Below are 25,810 nucleotides of genomic sequence, written 5' to 3'. Positions count from 1 at the left end.
CTTTCCATAGTTTGCCAAACTCATTAGGCAAAAACTTGAAAGGTCTATACAATAATCAGATTGTACGACTTGCCGACAGGCCATGTTGGTGCCATGCTCATTAGCACTTTGAATGTTACCAACTGATCAGAGTTAGACTACCAATCATACGGTTGTGGGCTCGAATCCTACCAAGCTAACCATTTCACAATGATGGCGACAATAAGTTTGATCGTCTAGTAATACTGAATCATAATTTCTTGATTTGTGCAATTTATTATTATAAAACCAATATTTGTATGAAAGAGATTGGCTTTTAACGCCAGCTTGGCGTTAAACTGCCTCAAAATCACCACAGCAGATGATATTTATGAACACTCATTTTTTGAGCTTTCTGTTCAGAGACCGATGTTTTTTCAGGGCAGTGGACACTATTGGTAATTACTCAAAATTAGTATTGGCATAAAACCTTGATTGGGTAACGAGTAATGGGGAGAGGTTGATAGTATTAAAACATTGTGAGAAACGGCTCCCTCTGAAGTGACGTAGTTTTGGAGAAAAAAGTCATTTTCCACGATTTCGAGACCTCAAGTTTAAAACTTGAGGTCTCGAAATCAAGCATCTAAAAGCACACAACTTCGTGTGACAATGGTGTTTTTTTCTTTCATAGTTATCTCGCAACTCCGACGACCGATCGCGCTTAAATTTTCACAGGTTTGTTATTTTATGCATATGTTGAGATACACCAAGTGAGAAGACTGGTCTATGACAATTACCAATAGTGTCCACTGACTTTAAAACATAAAAAACGAACTAATCTTGGAATTGCTATGTTATAAAGGCCATGTAACATTTGTTAACAAAAAGAGTCACCTCACACAATGCATTGCAGGTGCCTTTCTTGGCTTGGGCTCCCGCTTAGGGTCTGCGGGCTGTGTTTGCAGCTCCGTCTTTGACCTGCATTTTGGAGCAGCGCGTATTGCACGAACATCAGGGCCCAATTTCATAGAGCTGCTTAAGCACTAAATTTTGCTTAAGCAAAAAAATCATTGCTTAGTAAAATCAGATTACCGGCCAAGACTCCACTCAATTGGTATGCTAAGTAAACAACAGCTAAATACCAGTCACAAGCAAAGTATGTTGCATGAAATTTTGGCCAGTAACATGTGTAAAATAAGCGAGCTATTTTCGTGCTTAAGCAATTTTTTTGCTTAAGCAGCTCTATGAAATTGGCTCATGCATGCAGAGCCTGAGCCGGAGCCCAAGCCGGGGTTTGTGAAAGGCCCCCAGGCCTCACTTTAGGAAACTTTATTTTTTGTGTCTAAACTTCCAAATCAATTCTCATGAGTTGTAAAAATACATCTGTACACACATCATGTACAAGGTTTGAGATGTGTCCTCTTTCTTTATACTTAACAGTGCCATACTTAATGACAGTGCCATCTCAATGAAGATTTAATGTTTGGTTCTTTTTGTTAACATGATGACACATTACATAGTCTGCACAATGCAAAACAGTTTTGTACAAATTTGTGTCTGATAGTGTAATATTTTTGTTTTATTTGTAATTTTGTTGTTCAAATTTTCAGCATTCAGTAATATATTTTGATGTTAGTCTATATTTGATATCAGGGTATATAGTATAATTTTTATAACATTATATATATATTACTGTGCTTAGTAATTTATACCTAAATTCTGAAATTATGTTTCTGAAGGGAAATTCACACAAATGTCAACAAATCATTTTGTTTAATGTACTCAAGTGACAAATTGGATTTGAGTCAAGAGCACAAGGGTTCACTCATGTCAGTTAACTCATGCATAAAATATAATCTCCCTGTCGTTTGGCATGTCATGGTCCAGCAGAACATTTTAACAATGCACTGGAACATTAGTTGGCAAGACATCTTCTCTAAATTGTCAAGGCTCAATTATATATGCCTGTGAATTGTTTTCACAGAACTGGGTAAAGTACCAAGTATACAGTACACACACCGGTGTATGGGTAAAACCAAACAATGTCCCGCCATGCCAAACTTGTGAGTTCTCCCTTAAAACAATTTAAAGAAATGTGGAAACTACAAAGGAATAAATTATAATAACAATCTCATTAGCTTTTATTCAAAACCAATATTGACATCAAACTCATATAATACTCCATTCTACTGAGCAATATGGAAAATGATTAACTTTGATAAAGTGCAGACGGGTGTATAAAAAAAACTTCACAGAGCGTCAAGCATCTCCTCTTTTAAAAAAAACAACAAAAAAAAACAAGAAAACTGTCCTTCATAAATCTTGTTAATTAGGGGAAGATTTTTATATTTCAAGATTTCACCAACCATAAACAACCAACGAAACTTCCCATCTTAGACGAAACCAGTATATATTTCAATTTATACAAATTAACTTGTTTCCGTCTTGACTGGTGTTGGTTGCACTGCTCATGTTCGCAAACTTGAACCAGTTGTCAAATTAAGCTGTAGAATGTTTTGAGCCACAGTGTAGCACTTTCCAAACTTAAAGATAGGCTCATGAATTGTTTTTTGTCAATGTTATGCTGATATATTGGTACAAGAATTAAGAAAAATATAATAAAAGTCACATGTGAAAGTTTCAGCTGAATACAGTGTCTACTTCTTGAGAAAACAGTTCAAAAATGATACAGCAGTATTTTCAAGAACGTCAAATCCATTCACATTAGAGAGAAGTGAGTATTAGACTCATCGCTGGCTGCATTATTCACGAATCGACAACACAGAAACTCAAATTTTCTTTCAACCCTCAAAAATTGTTTGAAAGCATAAATCGATTCACAGATTCAAATGATTCCCGAGTGAAAACTTCTCAAAACTATAATACTTCAAAATAATGCGTACTCTCAAACAGCTGCAGTGCTTCTTACCACGTAAGTTTCTATGATCCTTAATTTTTGGAGTACTTAGCAATCTATCACCCAACCCTCAAGAGCTATTTACGATGTAATGAAGCATCCCTTGATACATGTACTTGATTTGGTTTTTATCTATACAATATATTACAAAACAAAACAAAAACTTATCTGGTACATAATATTAACATTAAAAAAATTCAAACTTCTTCAACACTGCCTCCACAAGAAACACTCATTTCTTAATCTTGGCATTCTTGTTGAAGACCTTTCGCGGCGGCGCCCATCTCAGACATATTGTATTGACGGTCAAGCGAGGGCGCTTGTACTGCGCGCTCTTTAGATGCTCCTCGACGAGTTTGGGCGTGACGCAGATGACGTGTTGTCCCTTCCAGTACTTGACCATGTTGAGCGACTGCAGTGTTGTGATGATGTCATTCTGGGCAATGCTGGTCATGTTACTGTTGGGGGAAAACAAAAAGAGTAGAAATTGTATTTCTCCGACAACCCGTCAACCCAGGCTTGGAACTTCCCCTTCAAGAGGGCAGGCAAGGCCATTTTCATTTTGTAAAACGGCACTTCCATTTGAACAGTCTTTTGAAGGGGCACCAAGGCCAAGAGCAACAAAGACTTATACACAAACAATATCGGTTTGCCTGGCCGTCGCGTTCAAGCAAAATCATTGTAAGATTTGTAAGTATAGTTTGAAGCTTTGCATGGTGTGGATAAATCGGAAGAAACTATAATTAAATAGTTAACTTGCAGGTGCATTCATGTTTAAATCTCTTTTGTGGGAAAGTCGGCTCTGAAAAGAGTTGTTGTGGTCTCAATATTTTTGAAAAGTATACTCTGCTCGTCTTCAGGAGTAAGATTTGTAGTAATTGGTGTAAAAGTTGTCGTACCTTAGATCTCTGATGGATAAAGTTCCCTTGAAGTCTCGCAAGATTTCCAGCAGCACCCAGGACCAGTAGCTTCTGTAGCTGAGCTTCCCCAGATCCGATAATGGTTTCTCTGGTGAGCCTACAGCCCCCTCAAGCTTGGACAACTCATAACCTGATAATTCAAGACAAAAATACAGGATTGGTATGTATTGAAAAAACAAATCATTTATATGACAACTTTAAACAAGGACCCAATTTCATAGAGCTTCTCAAGCAGATAGCAATTGCCTGCTTAGCAAAATCAGCCAGTCGGGCAGAAGAGTGCACCTACAGTGAGAGGGTTAGCTTAAGTGAATAGTGTGAAGGTGACAGAATCATCACTACTTACTGAACGCAATGAGGAACTTGCCGTAGCCCTTCCTCTGGAATGGTGGTAGTGTCAAGATACATGCTACGTTGTTACCGTCAGGAGATTCCTTTTCCTAAAAAAAAAATTTTGCAAAAGGGAAGAATTGTATAAGTTTCTGAGAACAGTTTGTAATACAAGATATGCAGAATGTGAACCGTGTATGGTATCAGTCACCTATTATCAATCACCTTGCAGGGCTGGCATAGTTTATCCATCAATTAAAACCACAGTGGATGAGAATGAACGTTCAGACAGTAGGAGGGTTGACTGTGTACTGTTTAGATGCTCACACCACATGATATCATTCAGGGCTGGCATAAATCATCCATCACTCAAAACCATCGTGGGTGACATTGAAAGGACGGATTAATGTAAGTAGAACATGAAACAATGCAGAACAAGATTTCCTGAACTTACTTTTGAGAAGTAGCCGACTAAATGAGCACCGTGTCGATCCACTTCAGTGAGGACGTAGAAGAGAAATGGCTCCACGTCGAAGTACAGCGTCTTGTGATCCAAGAACAGCTTGGCCAGTAGACACATATTCTGGGAGTAAATCTGTGCGAGACGATGTTAAAAGAGTAGGTAAGGAAATATATTGTTGTTGTTGCCCAGCACACTGTCCAGAAAGAACTAAGAGAAGGAGTTATGGTTGCGGCTAAACCAAGCGGCTAAACCAAGCGGCTACCGTTTTGGCTATGGCCGTTTGTTTAAAGACTCTGGACACTATTGGTAATTGTCAAAGACCAGTCTTCTCACTTGGTGTATCTCAACATATGCATACAATAACAAACCTGCGAGCTCAATTGGTCATCGAAGTCGAAGAGAATAATGGAAGAAATAACGCCCTTGTTGCACAAATTGTGTCCTTTCAGATGCTTGATTTCGAGACCTCAAAATCTAATTCTGAGGTCTCGAAATCAAATTCAAATATTTTAGTGAGAAATTGTTTCTTTCTCCAAAAAACTACGTTACTTCAGAGGGAGCTGTTTCTCACAATGTTTTATACTATCAAGTAAGGTTTTATGCTAATAATTATTTTTAGTAATTACCAATAGTGTCCAGTGCCTTCAAGTGACCACAATCATTTTCAGCAATGGAGCCACAGCCACTGCAGAAACCATCATCTAAGACACAGCCTAAAGCCAGTTCTGAATTGACTTGAACAAACCTTGTGATCTTTGCCGTCCACTTCATAGACTGAGATGGTTCCCTTCCGATAGATCTCTCTCCCTGGAGGTTGTCTCAGCAAACACTCGCCCTGAAACAAACACAAATTTTCAGGATGAGGATATTTTTTCATTTCATTTGTTGATGGTAGGGAAGCCGAGGACTCTCTAGTCACTGTACTACCGGTCAAGATGCCCATGGAGAGAAAATAAGAAGAAAGGAAGTTTCAATTTTTAGATGTGGGAGGAAAACTCCAGAGAACTATTATTTTCATTTATACCATCGGTCCTTTTGGTTGGTTAGCAGTTTGCAACGGCTAATATTATTTTCTCTTATGTAGGTTTTATCTTTAAACTGATTGTGTGACAAGCATTGTAAAGTCGGCTCTTGTTATGAAGAGCACTGTAAAAAATCATCTTCTGAATAACTGAAAAATCTCATTTCCTCTTATAACAAAGTTCCTGTTAGACCAATCCGACGTGCACCAGGTGCGCAGGTGTTGAGCACTGCGCGCCATTTGCTGCGGTGTCTCCAATGCCTAGATTGTGCACAAAAAGACACCACAGTTGGTAGTTTTCAATTGAGGGCGCTACCAATTTTGTTTCCTCAAATTGGTCTATAAAGAGACAATGTGGCCAGTCCCAGTGACTTTGTTATAACGAGACTCGACTACATACTCTCCTGAAGATGATCAGAGCATACTGATTGAAATATTGAGATGTCAACTTACTAGATGTCTCTTGAATGTCTTCTCAAACTTCATGTACTTGAGACAGTATTCACAGATCCAGAGCTTCGGTTGTTTGCCGTAGTCCTCGGGGAATGGCGAGAAATACCACGAATCGATCTCATAGCGACCAATCTGTACTCGGTCAACGTACTTCACTTTGGTGATCTAGATGAGAGAGACAAAAAGAACACGGAATATAACATTTTGACTGTTGTGGAAGTCTTCTAAAGTTTTCTGTGTTTAATTTTATTTCTGATCAATTAGTACCGCCATTGTCTTAACTTGTGCATACCCAAAGTACATAAGGTGGGACAGGCCCACGCAAGAGGAAATGCCTAACTGGCAATCGCTGGGACAAGAGGGCATGCCCAAATCTGGGATATATTGTACAGTTTATCTTTAAACCAATGACTTGGATATGAAAGGGGGGATTTTATCATTAAATACTCACAGCTTCGTGTTCTCTTTCCAGAGCAGCGGTTGTTGGATCCATCTCAGCAAAACTCTTAAGGGAAAAAAGACAACGAGAAAAAAATAACATACAGGTAAAACTTTGTCCTTGATTATGTGCACTTCTACGTTACGGAACAATAAACAACAATTTGAACAAGTGGTTTGGAAGGCGATTGGAGTTTTTTGATAATGGTAGGTGGCAGCACACTAGCCATGGCATTCAACCGATATAAAAAGTATGCGCCAAACTATGTGAACAATGCAAAGTGGGGGGATCCGTGGATCCCAACAACAAATCCAGGGTTTGAACGAACCAGTCGCCAAATGCGAGCGGAAACATCGGCGGGCGAGTCAAATCCCTTTCTTCGCTTCTTGTCCACTTGGTGAGTCAAAAAAATGTTTCCTTGTTTACAACAAATGAGGGGTAAGGTGGTAGGGTTTTAAGTTCTTAAAATGGCTTGACAAGTCTTGCCATTTGCTAGGATTATAGTGGCCGCGAGTGAAAAATCTTTTAATAAAGTATATTCTGGAAAGTGGATTAAAAAAAAATGCCTTTCTCCCCTAGTCAATGGCAAACAATGAGCATCAACTCTAGATTCAATTCAATAAACATTTATTTCGGTACTGCCCTCACATGAAATACATCATTGGTGTTTCATAATATTAACAGTGACAGTGATAAACAGTAGCCAACATTGTTCAACAAGTCAGTAGTGCAAAATTTCGGATTGGGTGAAGCCTTGGCTTTTGTACCCTAACCTATTGACAGACTAACACTTCAGATCTCCACTATGTTGATCAATTCTTAGTTTACCTTTTGCACATGGTTGATTTCATCGTGTTTTCTCTTCTGGTTTCTTGTGATCTTCCGGTCTGGCTGGTCCTCAACGACGACGGCGGCTGGGTCGCTGATCTTGGTCTCGCTGTGTTCCTGTACGATATTCAGTCTGTCCTTCCCAATCCATTCATCCATACGACGATTCACTAAGGAGGGAAGATAATTTAAATCAATTAAAGCCAATCCATCATCACAATAATCTCGGTTGCGATGTTTTGGGAGTCAATTTTCCATGTGTGTATTGTGCCCAACCCCCCCCCCCCCCCCACACAAATAAAACCCCTATACTTAGCGCCCTGCTTTTTTGAAAAAAGAAGAGAGCCCTTTTTGTCTTAATTTATTCTAAATGGCAGGCCGACACATTTTTACGGACAACCGGCTGGGCTGTTTTTCAAAATTATATATTTTTTTTTTGAAAAGAGGCGGCCTCTAAATATGGGATACAAAACATGTTTTTGTTTTTATTTGGCCTTAGTTAGGGACGAGAGTCATTGCTGACAAAAAAGTCTGTCACTGGGATCCAGATTTTAGCAGGTCATTGAAACGACGACAAGTCCACCTTTTGGTAACCCCTGGAGTTATAGATTCAAATGAGCTTCTTGGAACTGAAGGTGTCCAGTGCCTTTAAACCATTCTGTACTTACGGCCTTTGTAGTGGACGTAAAACTCTTGTCTTCCCCCCTCTAGCTCGTTGCTTCGAGTCTGCACAATCTCAGCATTATCTGCAATTTAAAAAGAAAAATGTATATAAAAAATATAAAAAATGGCCAGTCGACAAAAATATTAAATGACAGAAAATAACTACCTACTTTGTAGAGTTATGAAATGTTTGCACTCATGCTAGCTCAAAATGGTTTTGGTGGCAGAAATTCATTCAATTTCATACTTTTTATTAAATTGGACTTATCATAACTACCTGCATTACATTTTTTGCACAATGGTTTAATTGCTAGCCTATACATTTTGTTTGTTTCCAACCACCACACATTCAAAACTTTAGAAGAAAAATGCTTACAATCTCTTTTCAAATTTTCAATAAAATGTTCAATTGAATATTTACAACTAAAAAAACTGTAATGTACAACAGGCATACAATTAAAAAAAAATTGGTTTGAGTCTATAGTGTTTATGAAAGGAAAACACTATTCTCCAATAACAAATTCTTGGCAGAACCTTGGCTACTGTTTGGTTTGGGTGAATTTGTCTGTAGTATGTACTGTAGTGTATACAACCAAACAAAATACTGCTCTATTATAGTGTTCAGTGTCCACCATTATCTTAAAGCGCCTAGTACTGGTTTTGAGAGACAATGCTCTAGAGATTTCACTTTTGTGTACTCTGGGCGTTTTCACATTGAGGGAAATTCCACAAGGGTAGGCACAGAACAACTGCCCATTGTCCTCAGTAGAATGCCCATGTATCCAAAGGCTAGGACATTCTCCAAAGTATCATTATAAACAAAGGAATGCCACTTGTGTTTCTTGTAAATGGCTTAAAAGTTATCTAGAGCACCCTGACATAGGAATGATTTAACAAAAATGTGATTTGTAAGTGACATACCACTGAAGAGTACAACAATAAAGCTCAGAGCACAGTCAGTTATCCTTTTGTTTTTGTGCACGCTGTGAAACCACTTGGACTCAAAAACTATGTGAATACACTTCATCCACACAAGGCATTTCTTATGGGTCTTGAGGCATTTGCCCACTTATTTCTGACCAGTGGTGGTTGGAGGCACACCTTAAGCACTAGTAAGTAGCAGTCACCAATGCATATAATGGTCTGTACCCCGACAGTGACATTTTGTACTGCTGTTGTACATTAAATGGCGACAGGAACTGAGTTAGTACTCAGTGACAGTGTACTTGTAATGTAGTATTCCTACCTAGTCCTAGTCCCAAACCATTGGATGTAGGACAGAACTCTTTAAAGTCCATCTAGTAACAATGTTTATTTGACAATTTGGAATAATGGAGTGGAGCTGAGGGGACCAGCATTCAATGCCTACAGAACAACTGCATGCTAACGGAATATTTATTCAACGACACTAGACTAAACTGCAGCTTCCAGACCCTGAATCTGACTGACCGCATAAAAACAAGGTAAGAAAGAAGGACATTTTGTTCTGCTGCATCCAAATGCCACTTGTTTGACTCCATAAAGAAAATATTTGACAAGAAACAGGGATGAGCAGATTCTGCAAAAACGAAAAAGACTATTATTTCCAAATAATGTATATCGCGATTCAGAACCGCAATGCGTTGTGGGTAGGCAGATGGGGCAGTTTGCTATGCGGTGTATGTTGTCATGCACGACTCGCGCAGGCATCGCCTAGGCTATATATCTTTGTGTGAGTTCAACAGCGCCTTCTCTTGATATCTTGCTATTGGCGATAAGCCTTTATGGAAGGTGGTGAACAAAGCTCCAGGGATCACCTCGTAGTAACAACCATAGCACTTGAAGCAGTCAATATTTGTATAGTAAGCCTTGTCAAGTGAATGGATAACTTTCCGTATGGCGCCACCACTTTTTCACTAATTTTTACAAAAAGGGATATATCAATCAGGTAAATTAGATTATTTTATTTCGAATGAAAAAGTGGTGGCGCCATACGGAAACTTTTCCACAATGAATAAATAGGCACTGCTGAAACTTGAAAAAACGTTATTAACCATGCGTTTAACCACAGAGAAAGGACCCACAGTCTATCTGCACAACTAGTCACACACGTCTAGCGTCTCTCTCTATTGACAAAAAGACATAACAGTTTATACACAACAAACGAATACACACACAACGCATCGATCGAACGACGAACACGAAGTAAGGAAAAACACACTTACGCCAAGCGTTGTTTGTCCTTCGTACCATACACGTTTCCCCAATTTTAAGGTCTGAAGCTTCTTCCCCTAACTCGAAGAGTTTGCCACCACCGTTTTGATTTATATTCTCCTTCCCGTCTGCCATATTTTGGCAGTTTATAATCTGGTTTTCCACCTTGTTTTTGCTGCTCGCTTCGCTTTCGGCCATTTTTGTCTGCATGCGTCTCGTCCTCGTTTCCGGTGTTTTCACGGAGTTTCATCTTTGTGCATTGTGTCACCTGTGACTAACTCGAGAGATCGACGCTGCTTACGCCTCATGGAAACGAAGTTGAATTAAATGCACAATGCGCATTTGGTGCGTGTATTGTTTTGTGTGAGGGTATGAGGCGCGCAAAAAATAAAAAATAAAGGACCAGACGGACTGTAAACAAACACGGTTGAAAACTATTTTTTTTCACGTATCGAAAAACTGTACTCTTTGTCTTCAATTTTGGCTTCGTAAACATGCTCAATTTAAATTGTATCATTAATATAGCTAAAGCACTCTCAATCCAAGAATAATGTCACTGTCAGAAAAAAATACTTTTAAATTGCAGTTTTATTTTTTATTTTGCCGAGTTTCATCAATACTCCTAATTAAAACTAATTTTATATTAAAAATAAATTACTTTATTTTAAGCTTGCCATCGAGACCAAACTCCAAGTGTGATGAAATTGTCAAGGTATCGGTTACAATCTGATCCCATTTTGTAAATATAACAAATAAGCAGAACGTTGCCTTTGTAAGGCACTTTGGGGTATAAAAGCATTTTGTCATAAAATTAATATGGTTGAAAAGATGTTTTAAAAGTATAATGATTCACATAACTATCCCTCCTTTTACCGTCTGAACTACACGTACATGAAATTGTAATACAGTCCACCATTTTGTGGAATCACATTTTTTTACTCTACAAAATGGCGGACCCCATTGGTTCATAAAGTAAATGTAAAACCACACAGTTTCAAGAGTCAGTTGGGTGAATCGATCATTACATCCTACTTTAAACAAATTTGTCCTACTATATTATTTCATAACAAATGCTTTTTAAAGCCAAATTGCCCAACCCGGTTAACATGTCTCTTTTCCATCATACTGATCTTTCATAATAATGGGTCTTTTTAGCATAAATGTCACTATATTATTTTATTTTTTACTAAGTTAGCACATGCATGCACATCTACTACAATTGGACAGTCTTTCATTTTAACGTTTAGGGCTACAGCATTTCTGACAGAAACTCGACTGTCATGTCTTTGCGAAATGATGATTATAAAGAATGGCAAGACAAAAGTTCCCCTCCCATTTTTCTACACAGGAAGCAGCTCTAAACATTTTAAGGAATCTGCACATTACGGGAAGCTCCATTAAAGAAAGAGGCTCAATTAATACACCCTTTTCATCAGACAACTCACACCTGTTATCTCCATGTAATTCCTGACCAGATGTACAAACAAACCTGTGCACCCGATGCTAGCCTAGAAGGAATGGTACTTCGTGGCAGTCTGTGGTACATGCATGTAAGAGGGCTCTTTTAGTCTTAGTGAAATACTCAACCGAAAAATCAAACCACTTGTAAATTTATGAGTCATTCTTCTACATTTACGAAAGATTTACATTCTGCCAGAGCTATTACCCTAGGTGTTTCTGTGTCACTAGCAATTACCCTTGTTTACAGGTTTCTTCAGGCTTGCAAGCTACAATGAATAGTTCACTTAATTAGGCCTCCTTTTCGTTCATTACCAGAAATATATAATAATACCAATTCATAAATAAAAAATATGCAGTGTCAAAAATTACAAAAACAAATTCAAATACACAATTGTTTTCACAATTTCTTTTTAGAATTTAAGTACAGTTTTTTGTTATGTATTACACAGTTATTGTTTTTATGGTTAATAACAAAACTGTCATTTAGCAGCCAAATGCTGAATTATTGCAACAATTTACGATAAAAATGGAAAATCAATTAAGAGCAATATCAATTCCTTCCTCCAGCTCTCATGTTTAATCATTTTCTTCTTGTAGCCCCCTTATAGAGTTAGCTTTAAACCTTGTTTGGGGTAAACTTGGATAACAAAAAAAAGGATACAGAACTTGAGACTTTTTTGGGGGAAAAAATAGCGCAGCGAGATCGTACATCACTAAGAACAAGGTAACAACACAATTGCAGTTGTCCACTCAAATCTTGACGAAGAAGTTAATCTTGAACATGTAGTAAGCGATGCAGACCCAGAGTGAAGAACACAGCAGACTCATGGAGAGTAACTCGGCGTGAGTGCCGTACACAGGGCTCCAGCTGAACGGGAACTGTCCCATCAAGATTTCATGACCGCAGTACAGTGTGATGGGGTTCATACCTAATGAAAACAGGGAAAAGAAGTGGTGTTTACATTGGAATGTAAACACAACCATCAAAACTTTGCACGGTTTGCAAACAAAAACAAAAAACCAAAACGGAATCCAAACTAATAGTGGAAATAGACAGCTACACAAGGTATGGTCATAGTTTGTTGATTATAATGTAATGCTGATTTAAAGGCACAATTTTCAAGAAACATGTACAATGAGAGTCGCATATGAAAATTTCTGTGAGAAACATCTTTCTGTGTGGTTCAAGTCGTGTATTTACGATTATGAAAGATCCGACCTTCATGATATTTGGTCCTTGGCAAATTGTAAGAATTTTTTTTTAGTACAAAGGCTGACCTACATTTATGCAAAGTGTAGGTTTTAAAAGACATTCCAGGCTGTTTAATCACAATTATTCAGATTTTAGCGAGGGACAACAAATCTGAAATCAGAGTAAAGTAGGAAGAATATCATGCCTGTTTTGACCAAATTAAGTTATGAACTTTGCTTCAAAGGCGCGCCCTTGGCTTTTATTACAGAAAGACAAAAAAACAAACAAAATTGCAATAATATGTGGCACTACTAACCAGCAAAGAAGAACGGCACCCCAGACCACCACTGTTTCATGTCGATGACGATGTAACAAAACGTCAGCAATAAGAATGACGTGCCGGCAAGAGCCAAAACAAATGACAAGGACCTGTTGACAAATACATCATCTTGTTTATTCTTACGTTTATTTATTTATATATAATAAATCACAAGGGAAACTCTATGAGTATCACATGTACTGGCACAAGGTGATCCCCCTCCTGCCACTACCCAGGTTATATAAAAAACTTGGCAGTTTATGATTGTATGGCTTCCGACAGGTACCCCGAACAAAGATATTGACAAATAGGGAGAACGCCAACATATGGCTATATATTTTTTAGCTTTAGATTCTGCTCTTTAAAAACAAGTTTTATTCAACCCCAATTTAATTGTTTTACTTTATTTATTTTCCTGCAAAGAAATTTTGCATGAAAATGTAACCCTTTCGTTTCTTTCCAAATGTTTTTTTTCTCCTTAAGATTTCAGGTTCATAAATTTGTTTACAAACCAATCATTGCTGATAGTAATTAAAGGCAACCAACAAAATGTATCTTGTGGTAGTTTTGTTTGTGAACAAGAATTTCAAACGCCAGATTGTAAGAGTTTGGACATCAAAATGGACAAAGTTAAGATTCTGGTGAAGAACACATTTTTCTCACCAGAGGTTTTTGCTGACCGGGATCCATCCATCTTCTTTTGATGCCTCACACAACAAAATGGCTGGTCCACCCTGAAATTATAAGTAGGAAAAAAAACATGTTCGAAATTCAATTATGATAATAACAATAGCAATGTTAAGTTTTTATTAATTTTACTACTAGTATGCAGAGGTTTCAGTGAATTACCACTGGTTTAGTGTCTTATTCATTTGGGTACCCACACCGATATGTGTTAGCACTGTATACTCGGTACTTACCCGAGTTCTGTGAAGAAAACACCTGCATATTACTTGGGTGGGATTCAGACCAATGACCTTTGCAATGCTACAGCAGTGTCTTACCAACTATTCAGTGTCATTGTGGTCCAGTGGTTAAATTGCAGGTGTGGGTTCGAATTCCCCAAGCTGACGTGCTATACATTAGTGCCCTGGTCATTGGGTTAAAAACTTTCCTGTAATCTTTCTCCGCTCCCTGGGGAGTATACAGCCCTGGGCTGCTGTGGCGCTCAAAAGACTTTTTCAAACATCTACCGTTTTTCAAACATCTACCCTTACAGTTACTCATTTTATACCCCTGGGTGAGGCGAGGTCATAGTGAAGCACCTTGCTAAAGGAAACATGTGTCATGTGTCACTCAGCCATGGCGTACATATCTCCGGTAAACCATTTACAACTTCGGTAAGACCGCAGTAAAGGTGGCAGTAAAGAGCGGTTAACTCACGGTAATAAGACTCCAGAGTAGAAGTCGCTTGATCCTACTGCCATGGAACTGATGAAGAAGCAAAATCTTGCCAGCCTGTCCAAAAAATACATTATTTAAAAATTACATTATTATAGTTCATTTTTTGTCCCTTAAAAAGGCAAAGTATACCTTTGGTTTTTGAAACATTTGGATTGTTTTAATCCTATATAAAAGTAGCTGTATACAGTAAAATGAATCTGTGAACATTTCATTTTTTTAAAAGGTGGTTGTGTTCTTGAGGTTTTGTTTCTGGTATTCAGCTGTTGTTTGCTTATCCTGAAAATCGCGTGGTAATCCTTTTTTTATCAAGGCAAAAAATTTCATGCAAAGCAAATTGTTGTGCTTAGCAGCTCTATGAAATTGGGTTCAAGATGGTTTATTTACCTGTAGTCCAAGAAAGGTAATGAAGATTGATGGAATCGAACCCAGGATTCCCTCGGGGTCATAGTTCAACGTGGTGTGATACACCTTCTGACACGTTGGATGCGAGTAAAGATGGTTCTCACCCAGAATCCACCTGTCGATGTAGCCCGTAGCGCCTCCCGTGCAGTTTGTCAACTCACCGTTTTCCCCCACAAGAGGGCCTCCTGGTCCAAAGTAGCCACTGGGAAGCCCAAACGAGCGAACAAATTTTATAAATTTATTTTATCAAAATATTTTTTTTTACATTTCACACTGGCAAAACACTTTGAGGAATACAACAAATACAGTCTTACAAACAAAAAATAGAACAGAATGAGAAATTAAAAAATATATACAAATATTCAAAAATTGAATAAAAATCCAAGCCAGTGAGTGGCAAGGAGGAACAGCTGACCAGAACCTCAAGGCCGTCAATCCACATGAACATTTGGTGTAGGCTGCATCACACTTCTCAGGCTATCCAATCGCAATTTTTCTGATTTTTTTCAAGGGACAAAAAATCTGAAATGCTTGACTTGATCTTTACTTACGTTGGACAGCCAGGAACTGGCAAAAAGAAAACCAGACAGACGTACAGGATCATCAGGGATATCATGAACAGCCACTCGTACCAATAGTCAACAAGGTCTCGGAACATTTGGTGATATTTGTTCTGTGTAGGAAGAAAACGGCAAAGAAACAAGAAAGTAGAAGCATCATTAATATTCAAAAGGTGTATATTCTTGGTAATATTGTCAAATACACCATGGGCAGTTTGGTGGAAGAGTGCTTTTGAAGGCGACACCTTTGGTAATTGTCAATGACCAGTTTACCCACTTGGTGTATTAACCAAACATGCATATAACAACAAAACTGTGAAATTTTGGGCTCAATTGGTCATCGAAGCTGCAAGAAAATAATGAAAGTGGAAAAGGAAGATGGTAATTATTTATCTTGCCTTAAAAATTGCGAATCAGTGGGAACAAATATTTTGCTTGAAAATAACGTTTTACTTGAAAGAAATTCCCTACAGTTTAACCCTGTCAACCCCCCAGTGAAAAGGGAGAAAAGCCTTTAAACTGTGTTTTTGTTTTCCTCTTTGGTTCGTAGACTTACAGAGATGCGGTACTCTTCCAAGGTTGGCTTTGCTGAAATCAAGTGAAGCATTGCGACGACGAAGTAGGACACGGCAAATCGCTGCAGAACGCCAGGCACACGGAAAGTTTTGAGTTCCATGCCTCCTACAACAATCAATTTGAAACGGAAATCAGTGAGTATTTCATAACACTTAATTATTCTACTGTGGGACCAATTAATATCATCCATGGTGGTTTGAAATTCTACATGCCTTTTGCAATATTTTATATGTATGCAGTGAATGCATTTACAAAATACTCAAGCTATACAAATCAAAAGTTATTATTAGGGAGGTTTAGCTGCACGTTACGCGCGCAAAAACGTGAACAGGAACGTCAGAGACTTTTGTTATAAAAAACTCACGTTTTAAGCATACGTAAAGTAACCATTTCTCACGTCAGGTACGCACGATAGACGTCATATGTGAGCATGAAATGATTCAAAAGTGGTGACGTCTCATAGAAACGACACAAGCTTCTGACGATCACGTTCACGTTTTTGCTCGCGTAACGTGCAGCTAAACCACCTCCCTATTATTAAAACCCCCAGACTTACCGTCTAGCATTATCCCAAGAGCGAAGAGAATGACTGTCCTTCGAATAATTTTCTTGACTATAGAGGCGCGAGATACATTGTGTCGGATCAGACCGCTGAAGGATAACGCCATGGATGTTCCCATGATGAACACAAACCTAGACGGACAATAAAGAAACTCAGTTTTAGTTAGAGTTGCATACTCCTAAGGAGTTGGTTTCTTGCTGCCGGGGCTGAATACTCTTAGAGTTGGTTTTTGCTGCCGGAGCTGCATACTCCTAAGGAGTTGGTTTCTTGCTGCCGGGGCTGAATACTCCTAGAGTTGGTTTTTGCTGCCGGAGCTGCATACTCCTAAGGAGTTGGTTTCTTGCTGCCGGGGCTGAATACTCCTAGAGTTGGTTTTTGCTGCCGGAGCTGCATACTCCTAAGGAGTTGGTTTTTGCTGCCGGGGCTGCATACTCCTAAGGAGTTGGTTTTTGCTGCGGGGCTGAATACTCCTAAGGAGTTGGTTTCTTGCTGCCGGGGCTGAACACTCCTAGGGAATTGGTTCCCAACCATTCCTGTGACACATTCTTCTGTTACAAAAAGTGGTCACCGTGGTCCAATGCCAAGGGCTTGCAATCACAAGGTTGTGGGTTCAAATCCTACTAAGCTAACCGATGATTTCACAATGACTAGAATAAGTATTGTTGCCTAGTTACTGAACCACAATTTCTTGATTTGTGCAATTCATTATCACAGGCGTTAAACCACTGTTTGTGTGAGAGAGATTGGCTATTGCCAGCTTGGTGTTATTCCCCAATTGATGGAAAGATTACAAAGAAAGATTACAAAAAATAAAAAAAATAAAAAGTACTATAGGCTATTGCTTTAGTGTAGAGTGAATGAAAAACAACAACAACACTTACCAAGGAAACACAAGATCTGCAACAGTTAACCCTGAAAATAGCAAAGGAGAAAGATAAAACCACAATGTGAGAAAAGATAAAGGACTTCAGAGGTTTAACAATCCTAAAGAAACAAATGAAATAAATTTGGTCTCTGCATCCCATATTGTACGGATGCTTCAGTTTAAATTTACCTTCCACGTAAGCAGCCCCATGAAATTCGGCCCTAACGACTGAAAGCAAAATGTTCTCACCGTTCCAACGTGCGTGTTTGAAGAACCAATAACTGCCCCCGCCATGGTTGACAAAAATCATGATGACAATGGCAATGCTGTCTCAGAAGGAATACAAATAGAACAATTTGTTATTGAATATACAGTCATTTTTCTTAGCCCCCCCAAAAAATTCTAAACCAATTTAAAAACAATATTTTTTTCACCTGCCTTTTTTTCCTTCTATCTTTCTAAAACACTGTGGGAATAGTAACTGCCAATGACATTGACAAAACAAAATTGTATAGACAATTCACAAACTATTTATGAGGTTTCAGTTCTGTCAAGATTTTTATTTATATTTAAAATTTTCCTTTTACCCTCTGAATGTATCCAGGGATTTGAGTCGCTTCGGTCGTTTGCGCTCGTTGTTGAAGTTCGGCTGATTGGTCACTGGTTGCCTAGAGGGTGGGGCACCAAGATCCTGAAAAGTCAACAACAACAACAACAACATTGGATTGACATAACTTACATGTATGATGATATATCAATGGTTTTGAACGTCGCTTTTGTAGACTTGCAATTTGTTGAGGGATTGATGAGAAACAGGAAAATATTTTTAACTTCACTGCAACAAAACCTACTCCATCCTTGCAATCAAGTGTGGCGATCACGGCAAAGCCATTCAGAGCACTCAAACTCTGGTGTTTCTGATCAGCAGAGTGCTGGTTTAAGTCCCGGTCATGGTGTTCTTGAGCAAGACACTTTACCATAAATGCTTTGTCCTTCAGAGGGAACATTAAGCCGTAGGACCTGTGAACTACGATTGGTAGTGAACATAAAAGAACCCAGAACACTTATTGCGAGAGTGGATTGGTACTGTATGAACTTGGCAATAAGCGAGCTTTAAGAATGCAACAGGTCAATTTGATTTACCAATCCCATACTTTCAAACTTTATAACACTTACGTTGTTAACAACTCTTTCTGTTGCGCACCAGTTGGATACACTGCTAAAAGCACCCGACCTGCCAACAAAAAAGGGCACACCAATAAACATTTAATTTCGGCATTTGACATTTTAATGCATAAGTTCAACTCTTGGAAAGTGGGTTGTCGTCGTGACCAAGCGGTCTAGGGCGGTGTGTTCGAATCCTGGCCTGGTGGTCAGTCACGACACTTGTGTCCTTGAGCAAGGCACTTTATCATAATTGCTTCTCTCCACCCAGGAGTACAAATCGGTACCGGCGAGAGCTTGGGAGTAACCCGCGATGGTCTGGCATCCTGGCCAGGGGCATATAATTCCCAGTCCTTAATACAGGTTGAATGGCTTCTGACTGGCATCCCCCAAACAAAGATGTTGACAAAATAGGGAGACCGCAAACGTAAGCATTAGATAGCTCTAATCTAATTTTCTTTGTCCAACCTGTAATCAGGAAAATACCAACAGATCACAAACCTGATCAAGGGTCTTTCTTTGAAGCCTTTCATGTCCTTGCAAACTACACAGTGTAGGTTTTTACTTACATGTATGCATAGTTCAGTATTCCGTACACCACAGCCAGAAATGCGTAAACTCCGATTGCGACATAAATAGCTACAAAAACAATAAACAAAAGATAGCATTGGGAGACTAGTTGTATTGTAAAGATCCATTCACCAATTGTCATATATTGCAGGCTGGCACAGTGCTTCTATCATTCAAAAACCAAAGTGGATAACATTGAATGGTCAGACAGTAGGAGGGTTGACTGTGTACTGTGTAGATGCATTTATCACATGATATCATAGTTTGTGTTGCCCGCTTGCACAGTGCATCTATCAAGCTCTATTCAAACGCCCCCTCAATGTACAAAGAAATAATCTTACATAAAAAAAAAACAATTTTGGATTTTGGTTTATTTGCCATGGAAGGGATGTGCTGCCCCCTAGTGCTTTAAGAAAGGCCTCTGATCAACTGTGACTTACGAGTATATGCGTTGTCCGGCTGTTTATTGATGATCATGAAGCAGACGTCCATGTCAGATTCTGCCGTCTTGTTCAGATTTATGAAGAAAGAGTAGTTCCCATTCTCTCCAAAATGATACGGGTACTTTTCTGGGCTGGACAAAACAAAATAAAAGACAAAGAACAACATCAACTCATCGGGTTCCCAATTTCATAGAACAGTCTGGCAGAAAATGCCACTCAAGCTTAATTTATTTTCTAAGCAAAAAAATGACAGCAAAACACCAGGGCTTAATTCCATAAAGCTGTTCAGCAGAAAGAAAAAAATGCTTAGAAAATTTCTTTGCTAAGCAAAAAAATTAGTGGGGCACCAGTTACAACAATGTAAACTTTATGGAATTTTGTCTGGTAACCAGTTTCTGTTACAGCATGATTTGTTTTGTGCTTAGTAAGTTTTTGTGCCATACAAAGGCTTGAAGGGTCCCTGAATTTCATTACCAGAATACTTACTTGCAGAGTGCGGCGCTTTTGTTGAAACTCACAACATTAGTATGGGTTACTGCCAAAGTTACACCCCACCAAGTGTCCATCAGTAGCAGCTTAGATGTGTTCCCTGTCACATCTCCCATATCGATCATTTTACACTGCGGAAATGTTAAGCAGGCAGAATGGTTTACTGATAAATATTTCAGTGTTTTACAAAACACAGGGATGGGAAATTTCAAACTTTTATCTAAAGTTAGAGTACTCTATGTCTGCTTGGTAAAAAATAGAAACAGACATTAGTTTTGTTGTTTCCAGAAGCTCCATGCGATCTACATTTACAGCTCTAAAGATATACCAATATATTGGCATAAGAAACAAGCAATGCAGAGCTCTTGATAGTATAAAACATTGTGAGAAACGACTCCCTCTGGAGTATCGCATTTTGGAGGAAATAGGTAATTTCTCACTAAAATATTTGAGTCTAAGAAAGACTTTAAACTTGAAGCCTTTCTCAGGCATCTGAAAGCAATAAAATTTGTGCAACAAGGTTTTTTTTTTTAATAAACATTTTCTTGCAACTTTTTTTGGTAATATTTGATGCATATGTTGGGATACACCAAGTGAGAACACTGGTCTTTGACAATTACCAAACCTGTCTGGCCAGGGGTGGATTTCAGAGAGAGTTGAGAATAACTCTCGTCTCAAGTTTGGACAAGTTACTCGTCCCATAAGGTTTGTCTTTCATAACTCCTAGGGCTAGTCCTAAGTTAGGACGATCTTTGCGAAATCGACCCCTGTCGTAGAGGTAAAACTATCTTACCCTTACAAGTGCAAAATATCAGGCCAGAAATTTTAGATCCTAGTTGGTTGTAGACCTTTTTTTATTAGCAACTTCCCCCTCTTTAAAAACAACACAAAATTATTCTATTACCTTGTAGCATTCATCCGACTGCATCCATAACTTTACGTCATTCGGCATATTGTTAGTGACGTACAGCGAGGCAGTGTCAACTCTCGCATTATGGAAATGAAATGCATCCCAGGTGCTGTGCAAGCTCGACGGAGATGCATCCCCAGAAGACGCGCTGGGAGCGGGAACGTAGCTCTTGGTACCTTCCTTGAAACCCAGGACTTCACCTGATGGTGAATCGACGGCATGGACTGGACCAAGGATGACGATAATGTTACACAGTATGAGCAATAAAGAGGAAGACAACAAGTCGTAAGTCAAAGATTGGCAGTTATGCATTGTGGGGTCATTGCAGGCCTGATACTTAACAGAGGCAACGGAGTCGATTGCCTCCGTGCCACGGCGCCCTTGCAATGCTCCAGTAGAAATTCACAATTTTCTCATCAGAGGGTGCCCGTTACCAAGGAAAAATGTGTGCCCTTGTTTCAAAAACAAATTTCTCGTTTACATTCATGGGTGATTTGAAAGTGAGGCTGCTATCCTAAATAAACTCCATTTCCCCACTCTGTGGCTTCCATACCTCGAGCCCTTTAATTAAATAGCCCTGGGGAATAACGTTTAACCCTGATCTATTCCGGCGAACCCCGGGCCTGGAGTAGCCACCCCTGCTCTGGAGCTGTAAGTGGTAAAACCACCAGTCTTTTTGTTTTTGTAAACACTACAGACATGCCCAGTAGTCATTCAGGCACCACTTTTTTTTTTCCCTACAAAAGTCAGTATTTCATCAATCTTATTTTATGGTCCAACTTCTTACCAACTCAAAAATATTATGCAGTCACATAGTTGCAATAACGTAACCCTCCTCCTGACAGCAGAGCCTGAGGCTTGCGGCTGTTGGGAGGAGGGTTACGTTATCGCAACTAGTAACTAGCATCACATTGAAATTGAAAATGTTCACATGCCATTTTAATTGAATTTGAACTTTGTTTTGAAGATTAAAAATGTCGTTTTGTCATGTTGAATTGAATGTACTGAAATAAATGACCAAAATTCAATGAGCCCAACGAATTGAAAGCTTTGGAAGGCCCCTCTCAACTATTTCAAGTCTTTTCATTGTTTGATTAAATTTGGAAAAACAATTCCAAGGCCAATTATCTTGAGGAAGTAGTATAAAACTACATAAACAGCAGCTGAACAACTGAGTTATTGGAAAGATTAGTCCTGCAAACCAATTTCTCACTAATTAAATAGTACAAGCCTACTCTCAACAAAAACATTGGGTGCAGAAGGAACTTCTTTTCACAGCGAATCATTCATTAATGATTGGAACACAAGTCTCCCACACTAAGTGAAGTGGTAAATGCCAAAACAGTGTCAACAAGAAAGAGCTTGATGCCTATCATAAGTATAATTGGAAGGAATCAATGATATTGATGGGGTCACATAAAAAGGCATTTATAACTTATATAAGCCTAAACAATTTCTCCCATCAATCGGTAAGTAAAATTAGTAAGTAAATTATTATAATTTATTATTTAAAGAAAGTAATATCTACTTTAGAGTAAGAATACTAAGATACTAATTTAGTACATAACCAATGAAAAAGCGGTGGCAGGTAACCCGTAAATTATCCCATCAAGCTCAGCCAGAGTCTAGTCGTCGTATAGTAATACTATAGTGTCGTGGTTTTGATAATAACCTTTTTTTAACTGTACCACTGGTGTGTGTAGTGTGTGTGTGTGTACACTGTGCTGTGACAGATATTACACGAAAATGCAACCCTACTTGCTTAGCACAAAATGTTGTATGCCATGTCCTTACCTGCATTAAAAAGCACCGATAAAAACAGCAATGTTGACAGTGAAACTGACGGTGACAGCGACATTGTCCACAGGAAACTACAGCTGCGGTCTATTCTTCAACTTGAAAAGAAAAAATGATTTCTTTCATTGAACTTTAACTTACCAAAACAGCCAAAACAAGCAAAGCAAAGATGGTATAGAACGCCAAAGTGGCAATTAAGCCGACCAGTACATCGATTGGTCTTTTGGATCGATCGATCGGTAACAAACTACCCCAACTTGTGAACCAGATCACAGTGTAATGAGAACTAGTTTGGTGGAGGTGCCGGTCCCTGATTAAAATCCTGGATGGGTTGCTTTTTAATAGACCTTATGCATTGACGTCAACCAGCAGCCATCTTAGTGGAAAAACGGTGACGAAACAATCGAAACGCACAGATTTGTACGCGCGGCGCACAGGATTGGCCAATGAACAACCTCCTTTTGACCTCTAGGTAAGAGCGCCCTACTGAAATGACGTCATGTGCATAAGGTCTATTTAGGTGTTCGGCCAACAAGTGCACGAACACGTACGTCTTGAATGTAAGTGTTCAGATTTTTTCCCCTTCAACTTCTTCCTCCGTGGAACTTATCAGCAGCATACATGTAATTCAAGATGAATTTTGAACCTTTAACCTCATGAGACAATAATTGAACATTCAAGACAGCACAAATGCTAGCCTACGACCTTAACTTCTTGGTCGTAATTTGCCTTTGTTTTTGCCCCAATAAATAAAACTGACGCATTGGTTTATGTTCGTCCGCAGGCCGGCGCGAGGACGCTGGATGGACGCAACGCAGAAACGCGCGGACGCAACGCAGGCACGCGCATGTGTCTTTACATGATGATGAGAAACAAAAGAATGCGAGTCGAGAGTAGCCACACTGTTGTACACCGTTGACCGACTTGCGTTAATTTTTTGCTAACAATATCAGACACAATTTAACTCTTTTGGCTAGTCCGGTGTTCATTTCGATTGAGAAAACTGAAAAATGGACAACGAAGTGCAAGAACGTGAGTAATACAATTATTATTGTATTTCAAACCTCTATTATTTTGTATTTATGTCATTCACAAGGGCCACAGTTCCAGAGAGGTTTTAACGTTGTATCATTTAAAAATCACCGTGGTCTAGTGGTTTGATTGCAGGACTTGCACTACAAAATGTTGTGGGTTCGAATCCTACCAAGCTAACTGATGATGATCACAATGACCAGAATAACTATTGAGCCACAATTTCTTTAATACAAAAATTGTGCAATAGAATAATCATTAGACTTTAATTTAACCAATGTTTTTGAAATTAGCTGTTGCCAGCTTGGTGTTTAATATATTCCCTATGTAGTGAAACTTTTACCGAGTTTGATTGACGGGAAAATCATATATAAGCAAACAAATATTTCTTTGCGTTTATCAACCTCTACAGCTGATGTAAAACTTCACTCCACATTACAAGTCAGCCGGCACGTGATGGGATGGGAAAACGGGAATGCGTCCTTCAATCTAGCCGAAAGCTTTACCCACAACCCCAGACTAATGTCCCCCTCAAACTTTCGATCTCCTTCAGACGCCGAGATTTCATCCTTCACGGACGATCTGATCTCATTCAGGGACAGCCTGGCACTCGAGATCCTTGGCCCGGGTCAGAATGAGATTTTCCCCCGGTCCACTATCGGGAAGACCGTCGACAGTGTGGAAACACTGGGATACAGCCTTCCGGTACAGGTCCAGGAAGCAGATTCCAGCCCACAGTCACTCTCACAGATGCTGAACAGCGACCAGCAGCTGATGTTTTTCCCGCAGACAAAATTCATCACAAGCACCGATGACGAGGATGATGATGAGGTTGACGCCTCCGACAGTGCCTCTTCCAAGCTTAACTGGTCTCTGAGTGCCAGTTTCTCTAGCCTAAAGAGCGATGCCAGCACGAGGCATGGAAGCTCCAGTAGCGATGGGGATAGCGACGGCAATTCCCCGGAGGTGTTTCCAAAAAGACGGCGCAGCAAGAAAAGAAAAACAACTCTCACATCCAGCCCGTCACTATCAAGTCGATCCAACCGGGAAGAGGCTCTCCCAGATACCCAGCCAGATAGTCAAAGACTAAGTCAATGTTCGGAGGAAGTCTCCTGTATCCTTGTGAATGCACCCACCACGCCGAACTTTCATGATTCAGACGCAGAGTGCTCCTCCTGGTCTCCTCTGACCACAAGCCAAGACTGTCCCACTGGTGAAGACAACATTCGCGGACCTTTATTTCAGCCGTTAACAACCAAAGTAAAGTACGATTACTGTCCAACATTCCGCCAAAACATTACCATTCGTGATTGCCGTAAACCCAAACCAAGACGGTTAACGGAAAACCTGACTCAAGACAAACCTTATTCATCCTGCAAAAATGTGCAAAGTGACAAACTTTTCAAGAATTTCACACGGAGGGAGGGAATGTGGGAGAAAGAAAAGGTTAAAGGTTCCTCATTTCGTCCACAAAATCCTTGTTATTTAACGGGACAACGCATACCTGTTAGAGGATGTAACTTCAATGTGAAAACAGACTCGGGCAGGAATTCCACGACTGAAATTAATGATGCGTGGCCAGCTTTACTGAAAACAGGTCAGTGCACCACCGACCCAAAGGAAAGGCTGCTACGAGACCCTGCCGTACTGACGGTAGGGGAAGTCGTCCAGCGCACCCAGTGGCCAAATAAGAACCGGAACTCTTCCGGGAAGGCTTGGTTCCGGCTCGAGAACGTGTCAGACCTCTTCAACAGCGGCAAAGAAACACCCTCAGCCGTGTTCCAGAGGAAGTTGGAACAGCTCTCGAGAAACAACAACAAGTCTGCGTTCGGCACTTTACTGGAAGATCCCGCTGTTCTTTATGCCCGTCGAGACAACG

At 39.5% G+C, this 25,810-nt stretch overlaps 2 protein-coding genes across 2 annotated transcripts; both read right to left on the bottom strand.

Annotated features, from left to right (window-relative positions):
• Window positions 1-2,071: 2,071 nt before the first annotated feature.
• On the bottom strand, window positions 2,072-10,435 carry LOC117303891 (histone acetyltransferase KAT8-like). The gene is made up of 10 exons (XM_033788332.1): window positions 10,197-10,435; window positions 7,998-8,075; window positions 7,330-7,499; window positions 6,514-6,567; window positions 6,063-6,227; window positions 5,334-5,423; window positions 4,580-4,720; window positions 4,142-4,235; window positions 3,775-3,925; window positions 2,072-3,333 (listed from the first exon to the last, which is right to left on the bottom strand). The coding sequence occupies exons 1-10, from the start codon at window positions 10,393-10,395 to the stop codon at window positions 3,108-3,110; spliced, it is 1,368 nt and encodes a 455-aa protein (XP_033644223.1). The 5' UTR covers window positions 10,396-10,435; the 3' UTR covers window positions 2,072-3,107.
• A 320-nt stretch (window positions 10,436-10,755) lies between these two features.
• On the bottom strand, window positions 10,756-23,072 carry LOC117303857 (heparan-alpha-glucosaminide N-acetyltransferase-like). Its single transcript, XM_033788251.1, has 17 exons — window positions 22,897-23,072; window positions 21,097-21,326; window positions 20,190-20,323; window positions 19,701-19,834; window positions 19,260-19,329; window positions 18,703-18,760; window positions 18,114-18,217; window positions 17,776-17,852; window positions 17,543-17,573; window positions 16,656-16,792; window positions 16,080-16,204; window positions 15,515-15,636; window positions 14,946-15,165; window positions 14,541-14,615; window positions 13,821-13,891; window positions 13,155-13,267; window positions 10,756-12,575 (listed from the first exon to the last, which is right to left on the bottom strand). The coding sequence occupies exons 1-17, from the start codon at window positions 22,958-22,960 to the stop codon at window positions 12,397-12,399; spliced, it is 1,944 nt and encodes a 647-aa protein (XP_033644142.1). The 5' UTR covers window positions 22,961-23,072; the 3' UTR covers window positions 10,756-12,396.
• Between the last annotated feature and the right edge of the window lie 2,738 nt (window positions 23,073-25,810).

Source organism: Asterias rubens, chromosome 20, assembly GCF_902459465.1.
Source record: "Asterias rubens chromosome 20, eAstRub1.3, whole genome shotgun sequence".
In the NCBI taxonomy this organism is placed as follows: domain Eukaryota; kingdom Metazoa; phylum Echinodermata; class Asteroidea; order Forcipulatida; family Asteriidae; genus Asterias; species Asterias rubens.
The sequence above is the reverse complement of the archived record's forward strand: the minus strand, read 5'-3'. Positions and strand labels throughout refer to the sequence as shown.

Bases quoted from the DNA above. Each gene is read 5' to 3' on its own strand.
- LOC117303857 (XM_033788251.1), bottom strand. From the start codon at position 22,960: ATGTCGCTGTCACCGTCAGTTTCACTGTCAACATTGCTGTTTTTATCG. The intron at 18,761-19,259 runs GTAAGTAAAAAC...TTTTGTTGGCAG, and splicing joins ATACTGAACTATGCATACAT to GTCGGGTGCTTTTAGCAGTG. The intron at 17,574-17,775 runs GTGAGAACATTT...TGCTATTTTCAG, and splicing joins CAAACACGCACGTTGGAACG to GGTTAACTGTTGCAGATCTT.
- LOC117303891 (XM_033788332.1), bottom strand. From the start codon at position 10,395: ATGCAGACAAAAATGGCCGAAAGCGAAGCGAGCAGCAAAAACAAGGTG. The intron at 8,076-10,196 runs GTAAGTGTGTTT...TTTAAATTGCAG, and splicing joins AAGGACAAACAACGCTTGGC to ATAATGCTGAGATTGTGCAG. The intron at 7,500-7,997 runs GTAAGTACAGAA...TTCCCTCCTTAG, and splicing joins TTACGTCCACTACAAAGGCC to TGAATCGTCGTATGGATGAA.